This window comes from Oryctolagus cuniculus, chromosome 2 (genome assembly GCF_051225735.1).
Source record: "Oryctolagus cuniculus isolate XC-2025 breed Fujian yellow rabbit chromosome 2, ASM5122573v1, whole genome shotgun sequence".
NCBI lineage: Eukaryota > Metazoa > Chordata > Mammalia > Lagomorpha > Leporidae > Oryctolagus > Oryctolagus cuniculus.
The window spans coordinates 111345796-111370016 of NC_142868.1; the positions used below are offsets into that span (position 1 = coordinate 111345796).

At 44.4% G+C, this 24221-nt stretch overlaps 2 protein-coding genes across 6 annotated transcripts in view; both read right to left on the bottom strand.

Moving 5' to 3' along the window:
* The window catches only part of IL18R1 (interleukin 18 receptor 1), a 46040-nt gene extending 35756 nt beyond the window's left edge, over positions 1–10284 (bottom strand). The window contains exons 1-2 of one of the 2 annotated variants that reach the window (XM_008252716.5): positions 9901–10284; positions 2421–2510 (exon numbers count right to left, since the gene is read on the bottom strand). In XM_008252716.5, the coding sequence (XP_008250938.3) occupies positions 2421–2478 (58 nt within the window). In that variant the 5' untranslated portion in view covers positions 2479–2510; positions 9901–10284. 2 annotated transcript variants of the gene reach the window in all.
* A 2251-nt stretch (positions 10285–12535) lies between these two features.
* Positions 12536–24221, bottom strand: part of IL33R (interleukin 33 receptor) — a 35639-nt gene continuing 23953 nt past the window's right edge. For 2 of the 4 annotated variants that reach the window (XM_070069680.2, XM_051835087.3), the window contains exons 7-11: positions 22920–23061; positions 22684–22829; positions 16896–17042; positions 14571–14738; positions 12536–12993 (exon numbers count right to left, since the gene is read on the bottom strand). In XM_070069680.2, coding sequence (XP_069925781.1) covers positions 12662–12993; positions 14571–14738; positions 16896–17042; positions 22684–22829; positions 22920–23061 — 935 coding nt within the window. In that variant the 3' untranslated portion in view covers positions 12536–12661. The remainder of the gene's footprint in view (positions 12994–14570; positions 14739–16895; positions 17043–22683; positions 22830–22919; positions 23062–24221) is intronic. The other 2 variants (XM_070069682.2, XM_089327445.1) reach the window with 1 other exon arrangement.

Sequence of the window (24221 nt, forward strand, 5' to 3'; positions counted from 1 at the left end):
TGAGTATCTGACAACTTATCCATTCTATTAATTAATGAATTTTGGGCATTTGGGTTATTGGGCAAGTATCTGGTAGATATTTAAGTTATTTCCAGATTTCCATGTTTTGGTAATATATAAAAAAGTTTCCATAAGCATATACTGTGTATTTTGAGGGACTTAGACACTCATTTGTCTTTGGAGGTAATTATCATTTAAAGAACCTAGCATGAAATACATATTCTGCAGGGGTGGGTGGCTGGCAGTTGAAAGAGCAGCAAACTGCTGGCGCTGTGGCTCACTAGGCTAATTCTCCACCTGCGGTGCCGGCACACCGGGTTCTAGTCCCAGCCAGGGTGCCGGATTCTGTCCTGGTTGCCCCTCTTCCAGGCCAGCTCTCTGCTGTGGCCCCGGAAGGCAGTGGAGGATGGCCCAAGTCCTTGGGCCCTGCACCCCATGGGAGACCAGGAGAAGCACCTGGCTCCTGGCTTCGGATCAGCACGGTGCACCGGCCGCAGCGCACCGGGGGCAGTGCACCGGCCGCAGCGGCCATTGGAGGGTGAACTAACGGTAAAGGAAGACCTTTCTCTCTGCCTCTCTCTCACTGTCCACTCTGCCTGTCAAAAAATAAAAAAAAAAAAGAAAGAAAGAGCAGCAAATGGTGTTCGACATCTAATTTTACATTTTTAACACTGGAGGCTTTGTTAATTAACATAATGTTTGTTGGAAATGGTAGTACAACAATTGTAGATTTGTAGAATGAAGAATTTATACGCTGCAGAGTTATAGAATAAAGAATGAGTGAAATTCAATTTGTGTGGAGTCCAAAGTGCCACAATAGGCACTTCCTCTCTTCCATGAACCCAGCAGGGCCCAGAACCTGCATCCTTTAGAATGAAGCCTGTGTTTGGAATTGTCTTGACTTTGGAAAATGATAGGATGCCATCACCTAATTTCAAATGGATTAAATGAGCCTTATCCTAAGTGTAGTCTATTCACGAAAGGTGTGCTCCAAGCATCTAAAAGGACAAGGAGCTGGGATCTCAGTGATCATATACCACAGGCTGTAGAATTGCTTTCTGCATCTGAAACTTGTCCTGGTGTTACCTGGGAGTGAGGTTATCAGTGTGTGTCCACAGAGCCCCGGGCTCATGACACATTTTCCTGCACCTTGCTTTTCACTTAGTAGTTTTGAACAGATCATCCCACATCAAGAAGAGAGGGTCAACCTCACCTCTCTAACATGTGGGCAGTACAGCATCATATGAATCCGCACAATACACAAACCATTTAAGTAACTACACCCCTAGATTGGAGTTGTACTATTTGAAGACAACACAAAGTTAATTCTGCTTTCTCTTCAGCAGTAATTCTCTAAATAGTGGTGATGGGCCCATGTGTTTCTCTCTATAAATCAACAAAAATTACATCTGTGCTCCCCTGTTCTCTTCCAAAGTTAATGAAAAATCTTCCTATCCTATTATGGAACTCTTCTGCAAACAATGAGCATTCAGACTCCTTCCAATTTAGGGGGAAAAGGCATCAAGGCAGTCATTGTCAATACATTAAAACTGGTATCTGACACCTGCTGTGAAGTCTACCTGAGCTCCCCAGTCTAACCAGTCTTTCTGGTGTATCATTGATAACACTAACATGTGTTGAAGATCTGTAAGGGACTTTCCCACTCTCTGTTCTTATTATAACCTAAATAATGAGATGAAGCTTTGCCTTCTCCTTCAGGAAGGAGAATTTGCACAAAACTTTCTAAAAACCAACAGTGAAGGTGTCTGTTTGCTCCTCAATTTCATATAACACAAAGCAAATTTTCATTTCAGACAAATGTGATTTATTTCCTGGCACAGGTGTTTATATCTTGCTCTCTCTACATAAACTCAGAGAGCTAAATCTTTTCCAGTTGTACCATACATGTCTTCTCTATTTAATCCCACTCATGTGAAAGATTCATTCATCACGTGATTAAGATATATATCATTTATATGAAAGGCAGAATTAAAAAAGAGAAGGAGAGGCAGAGAAGGAAAGAGAGAGATAGCTTCCCTCTTCTGGTTCACTCCTAAACTGACCACAACAGCTGGGTCTGGGCCAGGCTGAAGCCAGGAGCCAAGAACTCCGCCCTGGTCTCCCACATGGGTGGCAGGGTCCCACGACCTAGGACCATCTTTCACTGCCTTCCCAGGTAGATTAGCAGGGAACTGGATAGCAAGTGGAGCAGCTGAGACTTGAACTGGCACACCCATGTGGAATGCCAGCGTTGCAAGTGGCAGCTCAACTTCCTGTGCCTCAACTCTATAAAGTAAAACTTTAAATCACCAACTTTAATAAATTCAGCACCAAGTAGCTTCCTCCAAAGAAAAACCAAAGCCTGATTTTCCTGCTAGATTCCTAATGGAAAATGTTGGTGAATAATTATTATCACTTACCTGCTGTGTGTACAAGTACAAGCACCAAAATTGTCAGGGGTAATTCTCTCTGACGCATGCTTGGGTAGGATTTAGCTTCAAATGATGTCTCTGGAAAACAGAATAACACTAGTACAGGCAGAGCTTTCTCACAAAAGCATACCCAACTTAAACAAGCTTCTGGAATACAGACTTTAAAAGCCAGCCCACAGGATTCTCCTATTCCTTATACTGGCATCAATTGTTAAAACTTTCAGCCATAAAGAATTGATAAAATTGGGCCAGTGCCACGGCTCACTAGGCTAATCCTCTGCCTTGCGGCGCCGGCACACTGGGTTCTAGTCCCGGTCAGGGTGCAGGATTCTGTCCCGGTTGCCCCTCTTCCAGGCCAGCCCTCTGCTATGGCCAGGGAGTGCAGTGGAGGATGGCCCAAGTGCTTGGGCCCTGCACCTCATGGGAGACCAGGAGAAGCACCTGGCTCCTGGCTCCGGATCAGCACGGTGCACCAGCTACAGCGCACCGGGGCAGCACGCCGGCCGCAGCAGCCATTGGAGGGTGAACCAACGGCAAAGGAAGACCTTTCTCTCTGTATCTTTCTCTCACTGTCCACTCTGCCTGTCAAAAAATAAATAAATAAATAAAAGAATTGATAAAATTGATACAACAGTAAATTTCACCTTCCAGAGGAAATTTCTAATAATGTGATTTCCTAATACAGTGGAGCCTGATAAGTTTTAGGCCTGGCCTATTAAATTGTGTCTCCGAGGTCAAAGTCGAGGGCCATGATAATTCTAGAAAATCTCTTATTCTATCTATAAAAGCCTGTGATACACCAAGATATGCACAACAGTTCTGCCCATGTAGGAGTGTGTGTGTGTGTGTGTGTGTGTGCACATGCTCATCATGATTTGTAATTAGATCTTCATTTTTAGTTGAATTTTTAGAAATCCATGTTCTTTCTGCAGAGAAGGAGTTTTATAAGTCTAGGAAGTAAGTCTATTTTGCTCATGAGTATAACACCAAAATCCAGCACAACGCCTTGCACGTAGCAAGCACTATGATTTTGTCAATGAAAAACAGTTGTATACATTTGTGTAGGTGTGCACTCACATGTTCATATGTGTTTTTCTTAGTTTTATTTATGAATTATTTGAAAGGCAGAGAGAGAAGAAGAGAGAAGGAAAGAGCTCTTCCAACTGCTGCCTCACTCCTCAAATGTTTGCAATAGCAAGGACTGCGCCAGACTGAAGGCAGGAGCCAGGAATTACACCCAGGTTTCCTGTGTACCCACATAGGAATCCAAGAACTTGAACCAGCATCTGCTGCCTCTGAGGATGTGCAGTACCGGAAGCTGAATTAAAAGCGAAGGAGGGGTGGGGGCTGGGATAAGCTACTGCCTGCAGTGCCGGAATCCCTTATGGGTGCCCATTTGAGTCCTGGATGCTCCACTTCCAATCTAACCCCTGATAACATGCCTGGGAGAGCAGTGGAAGATGGCCCAAGTACATGGGCTCCTGCCACCCAAGAAGACCCAGGAGAAGCTTCTGGTTCCTGACATTAGCTTGGCCCCACCCTGGTTATTGTGGCCATTTGGGGAGTAAACCAGTGGGTGGAAGATTCTCTCTCGCTCTCTCTGTCTTTCTCTCTCTTTCTCTCTAACTCTGCCTTTCAAATAAATAAATCTTTTTTTAAAAAATGCAGAGGACCCAGAAATTAAAGTGGAACTCTCATTTGGAATGCAATGTCCCAAGAGGTCGCTTCCAGCTGAGCCATGATGCACAGCCACCACGTGTGTTTATTTTGGGGAAATGGAGAGACAAGTGCCAGTTTCCTGCACTTCAGCACCATCCTCCACATTGACCATGACCTTGGGGAACAGAGATCTGCATTGAAATTTTATCCCATTTCAACCCAAACTTTATCTTCGTAATTACAATTTCAGGGAGTAGAATGGAGGAAGGATTCTGCTCAGGATGTTACCAACCCCACGTTGTTTGGCTCACTTGCAAACAGAAATTAACAGGAGGCCAAGGTGCAACCCAGACAAGGTTTATTGGGGGCTTGTGCTGAAGCTCAAGAGAGACAGCATGGCCGGAAGAAGTTCTATGGACTGTCTCATGAGGAAAACTGGGCAGGGCTTTTCATTGGGTGGGGGGGAGGTGGTTCATTCTCAGCACACAGCACTTTGGTTTGCACCATACTCAGTGTCCTGCACAAGTATAGCTCCTTCTTGGCACAGGATCCACTCAAAATGGAGATGTTGCTCACTGCTGCCACCCCAGGACAGAACATTTTACAAACAATCCTACCTTCCTTGTTTACCGCACACCTCGCTGTCTCTGGACGGAGGGCACACAGAAGGATGGAAAGAGCTTGGTTTCAGGGATATGCACACTGGAGCTGGCAATCTGAGCCCTCAGAAGCTGTGCAACCTTGGGCAAGTTACTTAAAAGTCTCAGAGCCCACTTGCTCATTACCAACACAAAGATGAAAACAAGGCCTACTGCCCAAGTCACTGAGTGATAAAACCATCGGATATTTATGAAAATTTCTGGGTACATGATAACCTCCCCAGCCAGGATAATTCCACTCTCACCAACTGCCACTCATCTCCCATCCTTGAAAAGAGATTACTCATGCCTGAATCCTAGAAAAAGTTCAGTGACTCAGCTTCCAAATCGGTTACGCTAGTCTTATGAATTACATCATCAAACATTTGATGGAATTTCCAGGAGATAATAATCCGTAATGTAAAGACAATGAGGATATATGTACGGAAAGTACCAACTGCACATAATCAAATTAGAACAGCGTTAAGGTGTAAAATGTCCCCCGTCCCTACAACCCAACACACATTTTGTTATTAATGCTGTCTATTCTTTTGTTACTTATAGTGAAAACCCTTTTTTTATATCATTTCTCTGGATTACATAGCCTTAAAAGAGCATAATCTTTTTTTTTAATTTTCAAGATCTAAGGATGATGATACTATTCAGTAGTCTGATAAGTCAACTCTGAGTTTCAATATGAAACATAAGATCCCAGTAGACCAAAAAACCCTCATATTTGTCTCTATGTATACAAAAATTTTAATGCATTTGTTAATTATCATGAGTGAATTTGAGATTTTATTAAATGATGAATTCATTTCCAAAAAAAAAGAAAGAGAACTCTTCTGAGTCATCTCATAATCACCCTAACAAGTACAAATGGGAGACCAGGAGAAGTACCTGGCTCCTGCCTTCAGATCAGCGCAGTGTGCCAGCTGCAGCACGCCGGCCGCGGCGGCCATTGGAGGGTGAACCAACGGCAAAAGGAAGACCTTTCTCTCTGTCTCTCCCTCTCTCACTGTCCACTCTGCCTGTCAAAAAAAAAAAAAAAACAATTAAAACAAATGAAGCAGATGTAAGAGAACATATATACTAAATTTCTTGCATGTAGAAATTTGGGGGTGTATTTCTTAGTGTTATGTGTGATGTTGATAACTTTGTGGTTTTGTTTTCTGTAACTTTTACATTTCTTTCTTTTTAAAGTCTTTTTCTGTTTTCTAAAGCAATATATGTCCAATGTAGAACACTTATAAAATGAAAGTGGAAAGAGGAAAATGATGTCAACATATATAGTATTTTAGTATGCTTTCTCTTACTTTTTCTATATGTTTTCATATAATTAAAATGGCAGTTAAATAATTCCATGCCCCTCCTTTCCACTTAATAGTAAATGATGAATATTTTCCTGTGTCACAAAACTCTCTGTAACACCATCTTAATTGCCAGCTAACACTCCTTCATGTGGCTCTATTAGCATTTCCAAGATGAATTATATTATGAATTCCCCCAACAACCGTTTTCATGTGTAGCAGGGAATGGCCCAGTTTGGGGGCCATGACCTCTGGTGTCACCCTGGCTGAGTGATGAACTATTCATTCTACCCTTTACCAGCTGCACGATTTTGAGCTTTACCCTCTGAACATCAATTTCTTTTTCCACAGAAGGCTATAAGAGAACAAACTCCCAAAGCTGATGGGAAAGTTACTTTTGTGAAGTATCTGGTGAATAAATGCTGGCTATTATTATAATATGCTTACATTTCTATTACTATTATTTGCTTATATTTCTTTGGAACATGATAAATGAATACTGCCAAATCACATCCCAGAAGTGCTGCAATAATTCATACTCCCTCCCTCAGTAGTACAGAATAGCACCTTGCTACTGCACCCAGAAAATTAGCATTTTCATTTTCAAAGCCTAATCAGGTAAGCAAAAATTTTTAAATTATATATACACATTTGTATACAAATATATGTGTGTGTGTGTGTGTGTGTGTGAGAGAGAGAGAGAGAGAGAGAGAGGCAGAGGTAACTCCCATGTGTTGGTTAACTCCCCCCAAATGCCTAGAATGCAAGGCTTGCTGAAGACTGGAGCCAGGTACTACATCCAGGTCTCTCACATGTGTGGCAGGAACCCAATTACCTGAGCCACCACTGCTGTGGACTAGGATCTGCATCAACAGGAACCTGGAGTCAGGCGTCAAAGCTAGAAATGGAACTGATACACTTTGATCTGGCACTTGGGCATCTTAGCCAGCACCTTAACTACTAGATCAAACACCTGCCCCTCATTATTTTCAGAATCTGCATCTCTTTTGGTATAAATGAGGAACACACTAATCATTTATTAGTAACCATTTTATTTTCATGGTTTTTTTTTTTTTTTTTTTTTTTTTTTTTTTTGACAGGCAGAGTGGACAGTGAGGGAGAGAGACAGAGAGAAAGGTCTTCCGTTGCTGTTGGTTCACCCTCCAATGGCCACGGCGGCTGGCGCGCTGCGGCCGGCACACCACGCTGATCCAATGGCAGGAGCCAGGTGCTTCTCCTGGTCTCCCGTGGGGTGCAGGGCCCAAGCACTTGGGCCATCCTCCACTGCACTCCCTGGCCACAACAGAGAGCTGGCCTGGAAGAGGGGCAACCAGGACAGAATCCGGAGCCCCGACCAGGACTAGGCCCCGGTGTGCTGGCGCCGCTAAGCGGAGGATTAGCCTAGTGAGCCGCGGCGCCAGCCTTTATTTTCATGTTTATACACCATTTAATAATATCTTTGTCCAATTCTCGGATTTTTTTATTTTTAAATTTTTTGACAAACAGAGTAGACAGTGAGAGAGAGAGACAGAGAAAAAGGTCTTCCTTTTGCCGTTGGTTCACCCTCCAATGGCCACCATGGCTGGCGCGCTGTGGCAGGCACACCGTGCTGATCCAAAGCCAGGTGCTTCTCCTGGTCTCCCAGGAGGGGCAACCGGGACAGAATCCGGAGCCCCGACTGGGACTAGAACCCGGTGTGCCAGCGCCTCTAGGTGGAGGATTAGCCTATTGAGCCACGGCGCTGGCCAATATTTAACTATTTCACCCACCAACAATTTATTTACTTGTTTGGACTGAAGATAGAATCTAATTAAACTTACTTTTCCCAAATAGTTACTAAATTCTTTTCTACTCTTAAGTACATAGTCTTGTCTTTCCTTTAAAATTTGTTGGTACCAATTCCTCACGTACAGGTCCTCCCTGAGCACTCTATGGAAAATGTAGCAGAGCTGCTAGCCCAAGTGCAAATACACACACACACACACACCCCTTTCCTCTTCACCTAGCTTCATTCATCTGTTCATAGCACTTATAACTAATTGACATATTTCCACTTCATATCTACTTGTTGGTTTATTATTTGCTGGAAACTGATACTCAAGAAAGAGAAACAGCCAAGCTAGTTTCTTTCTTTCTTTCTTTCTTTCTTTCTTTCTTTCTTTCTTTCTTTCTTTCTTTCTTTTTTTTTTTTTTTTTTGGTGGGGGGAGGCAGAGTTAGATAGTGAGAGAGAGAGATACAGAGAGAAAGCTCTTCCTTCCATTGGTTCACCCCCAAAATGGACGCTACGCAGGTGCGCTGCACTGATCCGAAGCCAGGAGCCAGGTGCTTCCTCCTGGTCTCCCATGTGGGTGCAGGGCCCAAGCACTTGGGCCATCCTCCACTGCCTTCCTGGGCCACAGCAGAGAGCTGGACTGGAAGAGGAGTAACCGGGACAGAATCCGGCGCCCCAACCGGCACTAGAAACCGGGGTGCCGGCACCTCAGGCAGAGGATTAGCCTAGTGAGCTGTGGCACCGGCCCCAAGCTAGTTTCACAGTCAAATAGTCCAGCCCAGATTACAGCTGATGTCATCAACTGGCACCACAAATCAATGTAAATTGCCTAGATACAAATCGTACCATTAGCAAAACATGCAATTGCGCACCTCCTCAGATAAACTGATTTGATGGAAATCACAACAGCAGCAAATTTGAGTGATGTAAATGTATTCTTTACAGCATCGCATGCAGTCTATAAAACGATAGAAAATTATCTCTCCCACCCGTGCACGTGCACACGTGCACACACACTTCCACATTAAGGATCAAAGAATCTGTGGGATTTGGCTTTCCAACTGCCAGACCAGGAAAGTCACTGCTACTTCATGGCCTTGGTCACAGAAGCATCTGTCACTGTCATCCTCATGATTTTCCCGAATCCCACCCTGCATGTGCGTATTCTGCCACCCGACACCCTCCCCTCTGGCCCTGCCCCAGGCTCCTGCAGTCCTTCCAATGTGGTTGCCTGGTTTCTGCTCTTCAACTGCTGCTGCCCAGGCAGGGCAGAACTGTGCGAGCCTGCACCACAAGGTGTCTCCACCGCTCCAGAACCAGCCCCAGCTTCCCAGCCCGGCACCACGCATTGCCAAACCAGAAAACTCTGCCTTTATCTGTGCTCAGCGACACCAGGCATGCTGTCCCCAGCACTTGTACAGACCCAGTTCCCAAGTGCACCCTTCCCAGCTCATCCAAGGACCTTGGGTTGAGAGGCCTGCCCAGTTCCCAGCGCTGCGTAAGCCACAGCAAGTGTTTCCGGATGCCCTGAGACCGGAGCAGGAGAAAGATGTGACATTGCCACAGTAGCTTCAGACCCCTATCTCTGGTAGGTGTGTCTGGTATGTGTGATACAGGGGGGCATTTTAACTTATGGAAGACCTCAGATCAAAGACAAAGACCTTGGGCTAGGGAAAATCCAGGTGCCGATCTGGGATCTAGTCCTCGCAAGCTAGAAGCCCTGGGGTGAATAAAAATCGGTGATACAGGTGAGTTAGTCCTTCTCCCTTTTATTAAGCTTGAATCAAGTACCTACTTTGATTAAAAGAATATAAGCTTTCTACATAGTGTGGGACACACAGTAAGCGCTTAATAAATGATCACTATTGTCATTTATCCCAGCTGTTCCCACCTTTCCAGAAAAAAACCTGGGAAAAGTTAATGATGCTTTCCTGTCAATTGCTCCTCTGTATTTACGCGCACACACACACACACACACAGGTATACATATTTATCTTTTTTTTTTCACGATCCCTGCTCCTGAGGCTGCGTGGTCCCAGGCTGCTCGCAGTGAGTAGGGGGCTCGAATGGTCGCAGAGCTTGTCCTTACCTTCCGAGGGGCGTCCCCGAGGCTGGGGCAGGGATGGTCGTCCCTTGCTGCACACCAGGTCGCGGCTACGGGGAGGCAGAGCTGAGAAAGCAGGTGATAAGGGGAGATCCCGGCCTCAGACAGCTGTGAAATAGGGCAGGAAGGAAGGGAGCCGCGAGGGCGGGGGAGTGGGCAGAGGGGTGCGATTAAAGCGATAAGGCGAGGGTTTGCAAAAAGCCAAGGCACAGAAGAATCTGGCTACTGCAGGCTGCAGGTGGGCGCTGTTCCCCGCCGGGGATGGAGTCTCGCGATGCGGGGTACCGGGGTGCTCCCAGTCGGGAGTGTTCGAGAGTGCGAGGTGCGCCGTGCGCTCCTGCCCGCGAGCCCGGCCGGAGCACCGGTTCCTCCACCCGAGGCCCCGCCCGCCCGCTCCCCGAGTCGCAGGATCGCGGGGGCGCTGGGCCGCGGCTGGAAAACCCCACCCCTCGTCCCTACGCTGTCGGGACCTTCCGCCCCAGCTGCAAGACGGGGCGCTGCCCCCCTGAACCCCCGGCGGCGGCCGTGTGACCTGCAGGACCTGGAAGTGGCGCTTGGGAGCGCGAAGGCTGTAGCGCGCACCCTTCAGGCCAGCGGGCGCCAGGAACGCGAGCACTGAGACCGGGGGTGACACCTGCGCCCCGCCGGCCTGGGAAGGGGTTGGGGTGGGACGAGCAAGCCAATCTAGGGACACAGATTAACCCAGAAGAAGGGCACCTGTGGATCCCGCGGACAACCTTCTAGAAACGTAGTTTCAATCAGGATTCTGAAAGGTATCCACTGACAGTTGGGTCAAGACTGCAGTTCCATGTTCTCTTGCCCATTAAATGCAGCAGCCATACGCTATGGGGAACAGCTCCGCGCCCTTGGCAAGCGTGAAGTCCCAACAGGACTCTCTGGGGACACTCATGTTCTACTGTTGGGCTCCTGGCGTCCCGCTATGTCGCCTCCTTCAAGGGGACTGACCGGATCAGCCCCGATGTGTAAATTAATTCTATCTTGCCAACATTTCATGAAAAGTAGTAACAACCAAAGTTAACTCGAAGTACATTTTTGGGAGATGTTATATATACTGATAGGCCATTGGAGAATTATACTAATTAAGAGGATTTAAATTGTGTCCTCCATAACACAGCCATGAGATGGAGCATAAGTATTTTCTAAATGTTCAGAAATTTTTCAATGACATGCCAAATGTTTCTATTATGATGTTAGGTAGAAAAAAATGAAAAATTTCATACAGTATAATCTCATTTATACAAACAGCATATGTAACTATAAATTAAAATGTTTTGAAATAGAAGAAAATTTACCAACTTAATCTTAAGGTCATGGGCATTTGAATGATTTTTTTAATTGTGCTTTTTTACTTTCAGGTCTTCTATAATATGCTTCTGTCACTTTAATACTGGGAGAATACTATTACTAAAGTGAATAACAATGAAAGAAAATCTAGAATTTGAAAAAACTCATAAAGGCAACTGAAATAAGATAGTTAAATAAGGTCAGCAGCATTGAGATGATAAAACTGAGCATTCAATCATACAAAATAAAATAAAATGTTGGAAACAAGATTTATACCAATAATTTGCCCAATGGGCTCAGAATACTCTTTAAAACAATATTTATTTATTTTGAAAGTCAGAGTTACAGAGAGTGATGGAGAGACAGTGAGAGATCCATCTGCTGGTTCACTCCCCAGATGGCCACAAAGGCTAGCACTGTGCCAGGCTGAAGCCAGGGGCCAGGAATTTCTTCTGGGTCTCCCACCTGGATGGCAGGGGTCCAAATACTTGGGCCACTTTCTGTTGGCTTTCCCAGGCCATTCAGCAGGGAGCTGAATGGGAAGTGGAGTAGCCAGGACGCAAACCATGGGATATTAGGGTATTGCAACCCCGGCCCCCAGAATGCTCTTCAAGATGACATGACAATCTAACTGTAAAACATTTAGCTTCCAAGACACTGTGGCAAAAAATAAAGACCTAAATGAAAGATCTCTGTGAGTGAGATCCCAGCGGAAACAACGGACCATCAAAGAAGGAGGTATCTTTCTCTGAAGGGAGAAGAGAACTTCCACTTTGACTATGTCCCTGTCTAAATAAGATCGGAGTTGGTGAACTCAAGAGGCTTCCATAGCCTTGGCAGCTCATGACAAGAGCCTTGGGCGATTACTGACATCATAAAGAAGAGTGTCAATTATTAAATCAACAACAGGAGTCACTGTGCACTTACTCCCCATGTAGGATCTCTGTCCTTCATGTGTTGTACTATGTGAATTAACGGTATAACTAGTACTCAAACAGTACTATACACTTTGTGTATCTGTGCGGGTGCAAACTGTTAAAATCTTTACAGTATATACTAAATTGATCTTCTGTATATAAAGATAATTGAAATGAAAAAAAAACCATTTCGCTTCATGTTGAGAAAGAGCAGGGTGAAGGATTGAGGGTACACATTTCTGGGCCTTGTGCATCCAGCCAGATTGGGGCAAATAAAGTAAACTTACGTGATGAAACCCTAACTCAACCTTGGGTCCCCTTGACGCTCCTACTCCTCAGACCTCAGGTCCCTGAATGTGATACAGAGCACAATTCAGAAGGAGGAACCAGGAGATCTCTCATTGTTTTAAGTTTATTTATTTACTTTAAAAGCAGAGCAACACAGACAGATACAAACTCGGATGCATTCATCCATAAAACCAAGCGCTGTTGCCCTGGGCGCTCCAGGAAGCCACACTGGGAGTCTATCTGGGCAGTTTGTGCGGCACAGGCATTTGGTATCTCACGTGCTTCCAGAACTTGGACTTCAGGGACCATTTGTTGGCAACATTGTCTTCCCTCCACTTGATGGTGCCCTGCACTTCCATCAGGTGCTTGAGAGAATCCTGCAGAGCGTCTGGCTCGCTCAGAGCCTCCATCTCAATCAGGATCGCCTTGGAGTCATTCTGGATGAGGGTGCTGTGCAGGGCGATCTCCTGCTCATAGGCAAACTCTTTGCTGTGCACGATGACAGGAGACAGGATGAAAATGTGCCGCCTGCTCTTGCATATGCTGGATTCCACCGCGGTGACCGCATCTAGACATTCAAGAAAATGGATAAAGATTTCCTGTCATTGTTTTTTTTTAAAGTCTAATGCTTTGATCATGTGTTATTGTTGGGGTTGGCTCTGTAGCATAGAAGGTTAAGCCTCTGCCTGCAGTGCTGGCATCCCATACAGGCACCAGTTGGATTCCCGGCTGCTCTACTTCTGATCCAGCTCCCTGCTAATGTGCCTGGGAGAGCAGTGGAGAATGACCCAAGTATGGGCCCCTGTACCCATGTGGGAGACCCAGAAGAAGCTCCAGGCTCCTGACTTTGGATCGGCCCAGCTTCGGCAGTTGCAGTTATTCAGGGAATAAATTAGTGGATGGAAGATTCTCTCTCTCTCTCTCTCTCTCTCTCTCTCTCTCTCTCTCTCTCCTCCTCCTCTCTTTCCCTGTAACTCTGCCTCTCAAATGCATAAATAAATCTTTGTTTAAACGTAAGTGCTATTGTTATACTAGGAATATATACATATAGATTATAGATAATATAAGCAAGTTATATTGGTAAACTCTTTTATGAGATTCTGACACTGACCAATTCTCTGATTCAGAATGGTAGACATGTACATGGAGAAAGGACTTGATTTGTTTTTCCTCCCTTCATCACGAGAATATCATCCTCAGTACCCTCTTTTCCCCACATAGGTCAGTCCTAAGACAGACATTCCAGCTCAAAGGAGGGTAGAGGTATTTAGGCTACCGTTTCATGGAAGACTTAGAATTCAAGTTCACAGGGATGTATCTTCCTAGAATATTATCTTTGTAGAATATTTGCTTTCTTACATTAAAAGGCCTTGCTACTCAAAAGAATACTAATCCAGGAAGCCTTACCCTTCTCAACTGACCAAGTCTCTAGGGAATTCTTAGATCCACTCCATCCCCTTCCCCCCCTCATTTGTCTGTCTATCTATCATCTACCTCTATGTTTTCCACCCTTCCTCTCAAATAAGTAAATTTTAGGTTTATGCTCATGATGTCCTGGCCCCATTCACATGCCAAAACCTTCCTGATCTCTGGGGAATTAGAGAAAAATTCACAAGGAGTCAAAAGTATTTGATGTAAATATATGTAGGAAAGAGAACAACAACTACTGAAATTACTAGCAAACTGACCAGACACATGAAATGGGCTAGGACTATTACAGAAATAGAAGCCACAAGTCCACCTGTTCTGTTGCAAATACGAATTGGCAAGTGTTTCACTTACATGAATAAAGACACAAAATCCTCTAAAATGTTTCAGCCAATACCTCTGTATATCAGAGCAAAATTCTCCATTTTTAAGTCTGCTTTCAGACCTTCCCAAGGGAATTAAGAAGACAGCCAATTATCTTGATGGAGAGCACAGGAAATAAAGTTGGCCATTCAGCAATGTAGCTAAATGCGTAGAGCGAAGGACTGCATGTCACTGACCAAGGACAATGATGACGTGAGAACAGCAAAGGACAAGTGTCTGCTTTAAGATCTTTGGTCTGAAGGCCTTTCGTAGTAAGTGCAGTTCCTTATCTGCTGTAGGGCTCGGTTCACCTAGACATGAATTTCTGTCGCTGGGGTATGTTGGGAGCTTTACCTTCTCCAGGTAGCAGATCTCTCCCATAAATGCATAATTTATATCCACACTTATCTTCAAGGACATTGGGCATAATCTGATGAACAAAATATTCCACAGAACTGATCTCCTCTGAACTCTGTTGGTAATCGTGTGGATATATAACATAAGCATCATAGAGCTTTCCATCTGAAAATGAAAACAAGATGTACAACTCCATTACTTGATTTTAAAAATTCTCACTTGAGGCCTAATAGATATTCCTTGTCAAGCTTTATGGTTGAAGTGAAGGTATCTCATCTCCCAGAATATTCTAGAATCAAGGGATGATGACAACCATCCATTGCCACAAAACATGATCAGAAGGTAACACTCTCAGTCCCAAAGTTTTCTTCCTTTTCGTTCTGTCAAGCTGAACAATAGTAAGCAAGAGCCTGTCCAGTACAGTTCCAGCTATATTGTTCAGCTTGGTTACCCCTCTATCAGTCTGTGTTTACAGTAGACAGGGGCCTTCTTCTAGGCTCAACAGGCGTCAGTTTCATCTTCCACTTTCCCCACACAGTAGTTCCTCCCTTGTCTGTAGGGGATGCATTCCAAGACCCTCAGGGATGCCCAAAACTGTTCCAAACCCTGTATTTATTATGTTTTTTCCCTATCCATACATACAAATTAGGCACAGTAAGAGATTAACAACAATAACAGTAGTGTAGAACAGTTATAAAAATAGATGGCAATAACCTTCCCATCATCACTATTCACATGTTTGGGGACCATTATTGAGTAAAATAGAGGTTACATGAACACAGCAAGCATTGCAATATCACCATATTCAGTCTGAGAACTGAGACAGCACCAAAGTGACTGTAGTGTCCATAGCACAGATATGCCACACACAGGGGTGATTCCCTTCACAGGCAGGCACTATTTTGGAAATTCTCCATTAATAATTTGAGATTGGGGGCCAGAACTGTGGCAAAGCAGGTAGAGCCACCACCTGTAGTGCCAGCATCCCATATGGGAGCCGGTTCGAGTCCCAGCTTCTTGTCTTCCAATCCAGCTCTCTGCTATGGCCTGGGGAAGCAGTAGAAGATGGCCTGAGTCCTTGGGCCCCTGCACCCACGTGGGAGACCTGGAAGAAGCTTTTGGCTCCTGGCTTCGGATAGACACAGCTCCGGTCATTGCAGCCAATTGGGAAGTGAACCTGAAGATGGAAGACCTCTCTCTCTCTCTCTCTCTCTCTCTCTCTCTCTCTCTCTCTCTCTCTTCATCTCTCTCTCTCTCTTTCTCCCTCTCTCTCTACCTCTCCTTCTCTCTGTGTGTAACTCTGACTTTCAAATAATTGAATCTTTAAAAATATAATAGTTTGAGACTGCAGATGAACACAGGCAACTGAAACTGAAAAGCAAATCTATGGGTAAGGGGTAAGGCAGGGTCCCTGAACTTCCCCTGAGAAAGTGACAATGCTAAAGGTTGAAACTGTCAAGGGGTAGAATTTCTTAAGGGGTCTCTATTTTCCACACATCAGTCACAAATTAACTATATGGAAAAATCTAACATACAACTGCCTTGCAATTAACGTTTTAATTAACGTTTTAATTCATGAATTTGTATGCACAGATGCAAAGGTCTGGTCCTGGGTTTCAGGTAAATTGCACCTGCATTCTGATGAACCTGTCTAATCTGTTCACATCTGGAAGGCAGGAGAAATTTTATTACTGTGCTTAATTTAATAAAGTTTTTCCAAAACAGTTAAGCTTTTCTGGGCTTGGGGCAGAATATCTTCTTGAAGATTTAGATGGCATGATATCCCAATGGGAAGAAAATCTGAGTTATTGAGATGAATCCCAAGACCATGAGGAGCTACACAGCAGGGTGGAAAATGACCTCTAAATAGACTCAAAAAACCAATCGTGGAGCCGGCGCTGTGGCATAGTGGGTAAGGCTGCCGCCTGCAGTGCCAATATCCCATATGGGCACCAGTTCAGGCCCCGGCTGCTCCGCTTACAATCCAGCTCTCTGCTATAGCCTGGGAAAGCGGTGGAAGATGGCCCAAGTCCTTGGGCCCCTGCACCCATGTGGAAGACCTGGAAGAAACTTCTGGCTTCAGGTCGGCACGGCTCCAGCCTTTGTTGCCAACTGAGGAGTGAACCAGTGGATGGAAGACCTCCCTCCCTCTCTTTCTCTGCTTCTCCTTCTCTCTCTGTATAACTCTGACTTTCAGGTAAATAGATAATCTTAAAAAAAATGGAATCTAGATTTAACCTCATAGCTGTTATGCTGTTGAGTAACTGACACTCATTAATGGGACCTTTTCTTTAGAAGAAAAGTTTGAATCTTGCCACTTACCATTCCTAGTTTTGTAAGGTCGAACTGTGTCTCTCCAGAGCAGAATCACCTCAATCCAGAACACTTTTAGGATGATCACCAAGACAGTGATTAACACTAACAATATACTACCTCCAGCAACTAGGTGGTAGGTGCTCTGATAATTAACTATTCAAAAGATAAGGGAAGGAGCAGAAAAATGAGCATTGTTATTACTAAACCAAGACAAAATGAACAAATACAAGGATATCAGCCCCACACTGGGATTGGAAAAACTCATCCAAAAGATACCCACATGGAATTTTTGTGGTTTCTTTAAGAATCAGTAAATTAACATTTATTGAACCCCTACTCTGTACAAGGCACCAGGCAAGGCATGATAGGGGATTCTCAGGGACAAACGCAACAGAGACACATGTGAATTTAAGCTAAGGTGGGATATAAAAGCATAATTACAGCTGACAGAGAAGTTTAAAAGGAGAACTCACTCCATGCTGGACTGAGCACAGAAGCCTTCCTGCAGGAAGAGGTCCCTAAGGTATGGCTGGGTTTTACAAAAGTGCATCCTCCTCTTGACTGTGGACCCAAGTGCAGAGATAGGAGTGTGTTTTCTAAGAAACTGGAGTAACTCAGTTTGGGCAAGGTATGAAGAGACGTGTGAGTAAGGGTTGGCCTCTAGCCAAGGTTTGAACTCCAGCTAAGGCATTTTGCCTTATTCTAAAGGTTATGAGAGCCATGGGGGAGGGGGCTGGTGCAGTGGCATAGCAGGTATAGCCACCACCTGCCATGCCGGCATCCCATGTGGGCGCCAGTTCAAGTCCAGGCTGCTCTACTATCCAGGGCTCTGCTAGGCCTGGGAAAGCAGTGGAAGGCGATCCAAGTCCTTGGGTCCCTGCACCCACGTGGGAGACCTGGAAGAAGCTCCTGGTTCCTGGCTTCAGGTCAGCCCAGCTCTGGCCATTGAAGCAATTTGGGGGCGTGAACTGGTGGATGGAAGATATCTCTCCCTCTCTCTCTCTCTCTTTCTCTCTGCCTCTGCCTCTCTGTAACTCTGCCTTTCAAATAAATAAATAAATCTTAAAAAAAAAAAAAAAAGAACCATGGGAGAATAGGGAATAACAACAAACGTGGTTTTCACCTAGTTAGTTTGATCATAGCTCAAGGCATATTAGGATGGGGTTCAGTATCTGAGATGCGAGATAAGGAGGATTCTAATGCATGTAATACTGAGAAAGAATGGACAAGGCTCTTGCTGGGGTCATTAAAAGGACTGACTCAACAGATCCAGGGACTTATTGCTTCGGAAGGGGTGATAATGTAGGAAGCAAAGAAAGAGCAAGAGCCACAGAAGTCTCTATATTTGATGGGAAAAAAATCAAATGATTGGGTTCTAGGTCTTGTATATGTCTCTTGCTTTTCTTATAGTGACCATTGTTTAGCCATCTCTGAACTTTATTGCAGGTCTCCTTGCTTCACAAAATGCTCATCTACCTGTTCCCATCTTAAAGGACTTGCAACAGATTTGTGCTAGTTGAACTGTGCTTCTTTATGGTGTCTTAGGTGTTTCAGGTTTAGATCCCTCTTTAGAATTAACTGTCTTGTCTTAGAAATAGCCTCAATTAAAGACAAATGTGAGAAGAATCTCAAATGAGAATTAGTTACATGGTTCTTTTTCATTTGCATCTTAATTCTTAATACTTGGGCTCCCAGTTTTCACAGAAAATCACAGGCTCATATTTGCGAATTCCTCCAGCATTTCTGGTAGTTCATTGGTTCTCTGAGTGTCCTACGTTATGAGATCAAGAACGATTAAGTGATCCAAAGATGGGAGGAAATCCGAAAATTGATGAAGAACTTACTGTCTATACTATCATCAGTTTAAATTATAAAAACTAAATAAAGCATTTCAATAAAATTCTTTACTAGATTATCCTAAAAGTCTTATCTGGGGTGATCATTTGGTTCAGAGGTTAAGACACCCCTTGGGATGCCTGCATTCCACTTCAAAGCATCTGGGTTTCAGCTCTGGCTCCATTCCGGATCCCAGCTTCCTACTAATGAGTACACTGGAAGGCAACACATGATGAGTCAAGTAGTTGGGTCTCTGTGGGAGAACCAGATGGGATGCCTGTCTCCTAACTTCAGTCTGTGCAGGCACTTGGAGAGGGAATCAGCAAGTGGGAACTCTTCCGTTTGTCTGTCCCTGTCTCTCTTTCTGTCTCTCTGTTTTTCAAATAAATAATAATAATAGGCTGGCACTGTGGCGTAGCAGATAAAGACACCGCCTAGCAGTTCCAGCATACCATATGGGTACCAGTTCAAGTCCCAGCTGCTCCACTTCCCATCCAGCTCTCTGCTATGACCTGGGAAAGCAGTGGAAGATGCTCCAAGTCCTGGGGCCCCTCCACTGGCAAGGGAGACCCAGAGGAAGCTCCTGGCTCCCGGCTTCAGATCGGCCCAGCTCTGGTCATTGCAGCCAACTACGGAGTGAACCTGCGGACAGAAGGCACATCTCTCTCTTTCTCTCTTCTCTCTCTCTCTCTCTCCCCCTCTCCTTCTCTCTGTGGGTAACTCTGACTTTCAAATAAATAAATATTTAAAATAATAACAATAAATCTTTTATTGTATTTTATTTTTGACAGGCAGAGTGGACAGTGAGAGAGAGACAGAGAGAAAGGTCTTCCTTTTTGCTGTTGGTTCACCCTCCAATGGCCACCGCAGCTGGCGCGCTGCAGCTGGCGCGTCGTGCTGATCCGAAGGCAGGAGCCAGGTGCTTCTCCTGGTCTCCCATGCAGGTGCACGGCCCAAGCACTTGGGCCATCCTCCACTGCACTCCCGGGCCACAGCAGAGAGCTGGACTGGCAGAGGGGCAACCGGGACAGAATCCGGCGCCCTGACCGGGACTAGAACCTGGTGTGCCGGGGCCACAAAGCAGAGGATTAGCCTATTGAGCCGCGGCGCCGGCCATAAAATAATAATAATAAATCTTAAAAGTAAGATAAATTAAAATAAAGCCCTGTGTAGGTCCACACTGGAACATACATTTCTTACGGGGATTGTTGGGAAGTAGCTATGCTAGTGGCCGGCCATTTTCAGCTGAAGAAAATAAGTGGATCCAAGATGTCAAAGGAAGTTGAATTTCGATATCTTCCCAGGTGTTGTTGATTTTATAAATGTGTTGGTATTATTTGTGTGCGATGACTACACACTAAACATACCCTGTATGTGTTTGCAAACAAGAAAACGTTCAAATGTTGGCTCTGTAACTACACAGTACTTCAGTCATTCAACTCTCTTTAACTTCATTTCTTCACTTATAAAATCAGATGAGTATAACAGTCTCTCTTTCATGGATTATTGAGAAATGAGTAATTAAGTGGAAAATAATCAGACAGGGCATGGTATGTAGGAAACAATGTATAAACGTTTACTATTAGTAAAGTCAGCATCAAATATTTACTTGATAAAATGTGGACATAGCTTTCTAAGATTCTGCTTCTTAAATTCAAGAAAAGTTATAATTTTAGAAATGAAGGAACTCACTGTGACAATTCAACAGCAGTAATTGTTTAATTTATACAGTTGTTTTAACAGAGTGTGAACAGGTTGAACTTGAACAACAACAACAAAAGAGGTGAAACACAAATAAATGGGAAGGACCAATATCACGAAATACATGTAACATGGAAATACACAGTTAATTCCAATACGCAGGCAACCAGGGAACATTTATAAGTGATAACGTAAATAAAACTTTGGGATAAGGACACAAAATTGGTTCCTGGCCATGAATAAGGACAATGGCTTCCCCTTCCCTGTCGTATCCACTATGCCCACCACCACCCCAAAGGTAGCCCTGATGCAACATCCATGGCCATCTGGGGTGACTCATTTAGCACTGCCAGAAACCTGCTGGAGGCACTTAAAGTTATCCACATGAGTCATGACTCTGTGTGTTTTATAAACCAAAATTACAAACCAGAGGTTCACGTTGAAATTGAAACAAGAAAAATGCCGAGTAGCACCTCAGGCAGAGATCTTCCCCGACCCTACCAAACTGCGGATCTGCTTTTCTTAACCTCTCAGTCCTTGATCACCATTCTGTGCCTCACTGTGTTCATGCAAATGAAGCTGGGCCCTGCCTCGCATATGGATAGGAACTCAGAGTATCCTTTTTGGCAGCTTGGTAAGCATGTGGAATAATTTCTACAGAATGGTGAGTGGTGCAGCCACTAAAGGAGCAATGAGTGTGAAACAACAACAAAAAATGCCATCCCTCTCCACCCTTGTAGATGTGATCACATGCTTCATATACCAAACAGGGTGACATTGCCTGGAAATGCAAAGAACAAGCCAGGAAATGGACAAGGACTGAGGAACAAAATACTGGAAAAACTGCTTTCCACAACAACACTGTCTGCAGAGATACAGCCAGGGATGGGGGAGAGACAGACTGTCCTTGCAGGGACCCTTGTGTAAGTGTGGTGATAATAAAAATCACAGTGACAGGCAGACGGTCTTATTGTTGTTTTTGAACCCGGTATAGACAATAAATCCCATTATTGCCTACACCAGGAAAGGAATGACTCGCTCCACTCTGTTTCTCTTGTGTGTGATATTTTTGATTATTGGTGAAAGAGAATGCACACTTTAAAAGACCACACAGAACATCCGAAATGGATTCATTGAAGTGTATCGGTTTCATATTTTTTGATTGAATTGTGTCAAATTAATGATGTCATTAAAAGCATGCTAAATTCACATGAAACCATATAGAAGCTTTTGAATTTATGTGGAAAGGCATTAAATTTATGAAGCATAAGCACTGAATAGTATAATTAAGCCTTATACTTGGAGAAGTGGATCAAAACAGTTCTCATTAATAACGTTGTGGTGTGTTCATTTATTCACTCAACAAGTATTGAGCACAGGCTAGGAAAGGCACTGAAGTACACGCTGATGACACAAATGTGTGTAATTTGCTATCCCTGCCCTCAAGGAGTGTGCAGCCTTTTTGGACCGATTGTTGGATGGATTTTGCAAGGCAATGTGATGGCCTAACAGACAGGATGCTGCAGCTGTATTTACCCCAAACTAGCGCTCAAAGAAGGCTCCCCAGAAAAGGTGGATCCTGAAATGTTGACTAACATACTGTCAGCAACGGGCTGAGCTACCAGACTTCTGAGTTCCCTCTAAGTGGAATGATTTGTAACAGTGAACGGCGACAGTGCATGTCTTCTTATAAGGAAGCAGCTAAGATGTTCTGAAATGGGCAGTGGTTAAGTATGTCCCTTTTTTGTCCACTTTACGGTCTTCACCAAGGAAGTATGTTTTCATTATAGCAATATATATATATAAATATACATATATAAATACATAAAAGGAAATATTCTTATAATGTGTCTTGTCTTAGAAGTTATACAAGGGAACAGAAGAACATGTTTATTTTCCTACTGTTATGTTTTATTTCACATACAGTGAACAGGGAGCTAGTGAGGTTAGAAAGTAGGAGAATGACTCAGGAAGCAGTGGATTGTTGAAGAGAAAGCCATAGAGGAAGAGGAGGAGAGACAAGAGGAAGAGGAGGGAGAGAGAGAAGAAAAGGAAGTCAAGTAGTAGAGAAGCAAACAAAAAAATCAGGGAAGAGCACACTGCAAATAATTGGTGTCCTCATGAAGAGAAGTGCGCTTCCATTGTCTTCATGGGTCCCTTGGAACTAAACGCCAGCATGGGTCATCTAAGAAAATGATTTCAGCTTACAATTGTCACAGCACGCTCCAGCGACCCACGCCTGAGAAACATTTCTTACTTGGCTTTTTCCGACTTAGTCTCGTGGTGTGCCTTTTCATAACATAATGATTCAGGGCCACACAGTCGAACTGCAGAGATAAATCCGTCTCATTCACGTCAGTTATCCTTAAGAGTTTGTGGCGACAAGTCATTTCATTGCTAGAACTGAGAAGGCAACTTGTTATTTTAATGTTACCTTTGCAAGTGCAATGCGTGGGTAGGGAAGAGATTGTTTTACCTTCAAGAGAAGCCCACCTTTCATTGGGTCCTTCCTCCTCTTGGATTCTTGCATCACCAAAGTCTCTTACGTTACTTCCATTAACTTTCCACAGGACGTGAACAAGGAACTGAGGGCCTTTTCCAAAGCAAGCGTAGCACATTAGGTTTGCTGTTTCCCCTGGATGGGCAGGAAAGATATTCACTAATAAAATCACATTGTACAAGTTGTACTTAATTGATTTAATGTGAGAAGAGTTTAATGAACACCCAGTGTGTGCTTTGCAAAGATTTCCATTTCCCTTTCTCATCCCTGGCACCTTCATCTCTCTGTGTCCTCATTCTGCCTCCCCTGCCTTCGGTAGTGTCTCTGTTTCACTCACTGTTAAGTTGGAAGCTCACCTCCCACCAGGTGAGGGGAAACACAGGCGGGGACTGGTTCCCCAGCCTCACATTATCATATAGGATTTCCCTTTACTAGAAATTGGAATGCATTTGAACTTCCGTAGCTTTCTCCTCCTGCTGCGTTGTGTTCATCTCTCCACTAGTTATCCATGGAGGCACAATTGTGTTTTACCCAACAAAACGTGTTTATCCAACCCATCCCAGGACTTCGGCATCCAGAATTCCATCCCAGCTTCTTGAACCTGAGACTTCCTCCTTCTAGAACTGAAAGCCTAGTGGCAGCTTTCCCACACACACACAGTTAACTGTCCCTTCTCAAGGTCCTGGGTCCCTTCAGAAGCTGGAAGCTGTGTTAAGAATTTGGTATATCAAGAGGAATGATGAGCTCAGAGTCTCTGGAGAGCTCGCAATGATTTAGGCAGAGTGGAACTCAAGGTACTCTGGTGCTCTAATAAAAACTGCTGGCGCTGTGGCGCAGCAGGTTAAAGCCCTGGCCTGAAGTGCCGGCATCCCATATGGGCGCCGGTTCTAGTCCCAGCTGCTCCACTTCTGATCCAGCTCTCTGCTATGGCCTGGGGAAGCAGTAGAAGATGGCCCAAGTCCTTGGGCCCCTAAACCCATGTGGGAGACGTGGAAGAAGCTCCTGGCTTCTAGCTTCAGATTGGCACAGCTCTGGACCTTGCAGCCATCTAGGGAGTGAACCAGTGGATGGAAGACCTCTCTTTCTCTCTCTCTCTCTCTCCCTCTCTGTAACTCTGTATTTCAAATCAATAAAATAAATCTTAAAAAAATTGACAAATGGCATAGGAGGCCACAGGAGAAATGGCAGGGAGTGTAGCTGTCAGACTGCACATGCAAATGGTGCCCTGAGTTTGATCACGGGTAGCTTGAATCATGCTCTCTAGTAGGGTATGGAGGGCCAGCTCCAAGGTGGGG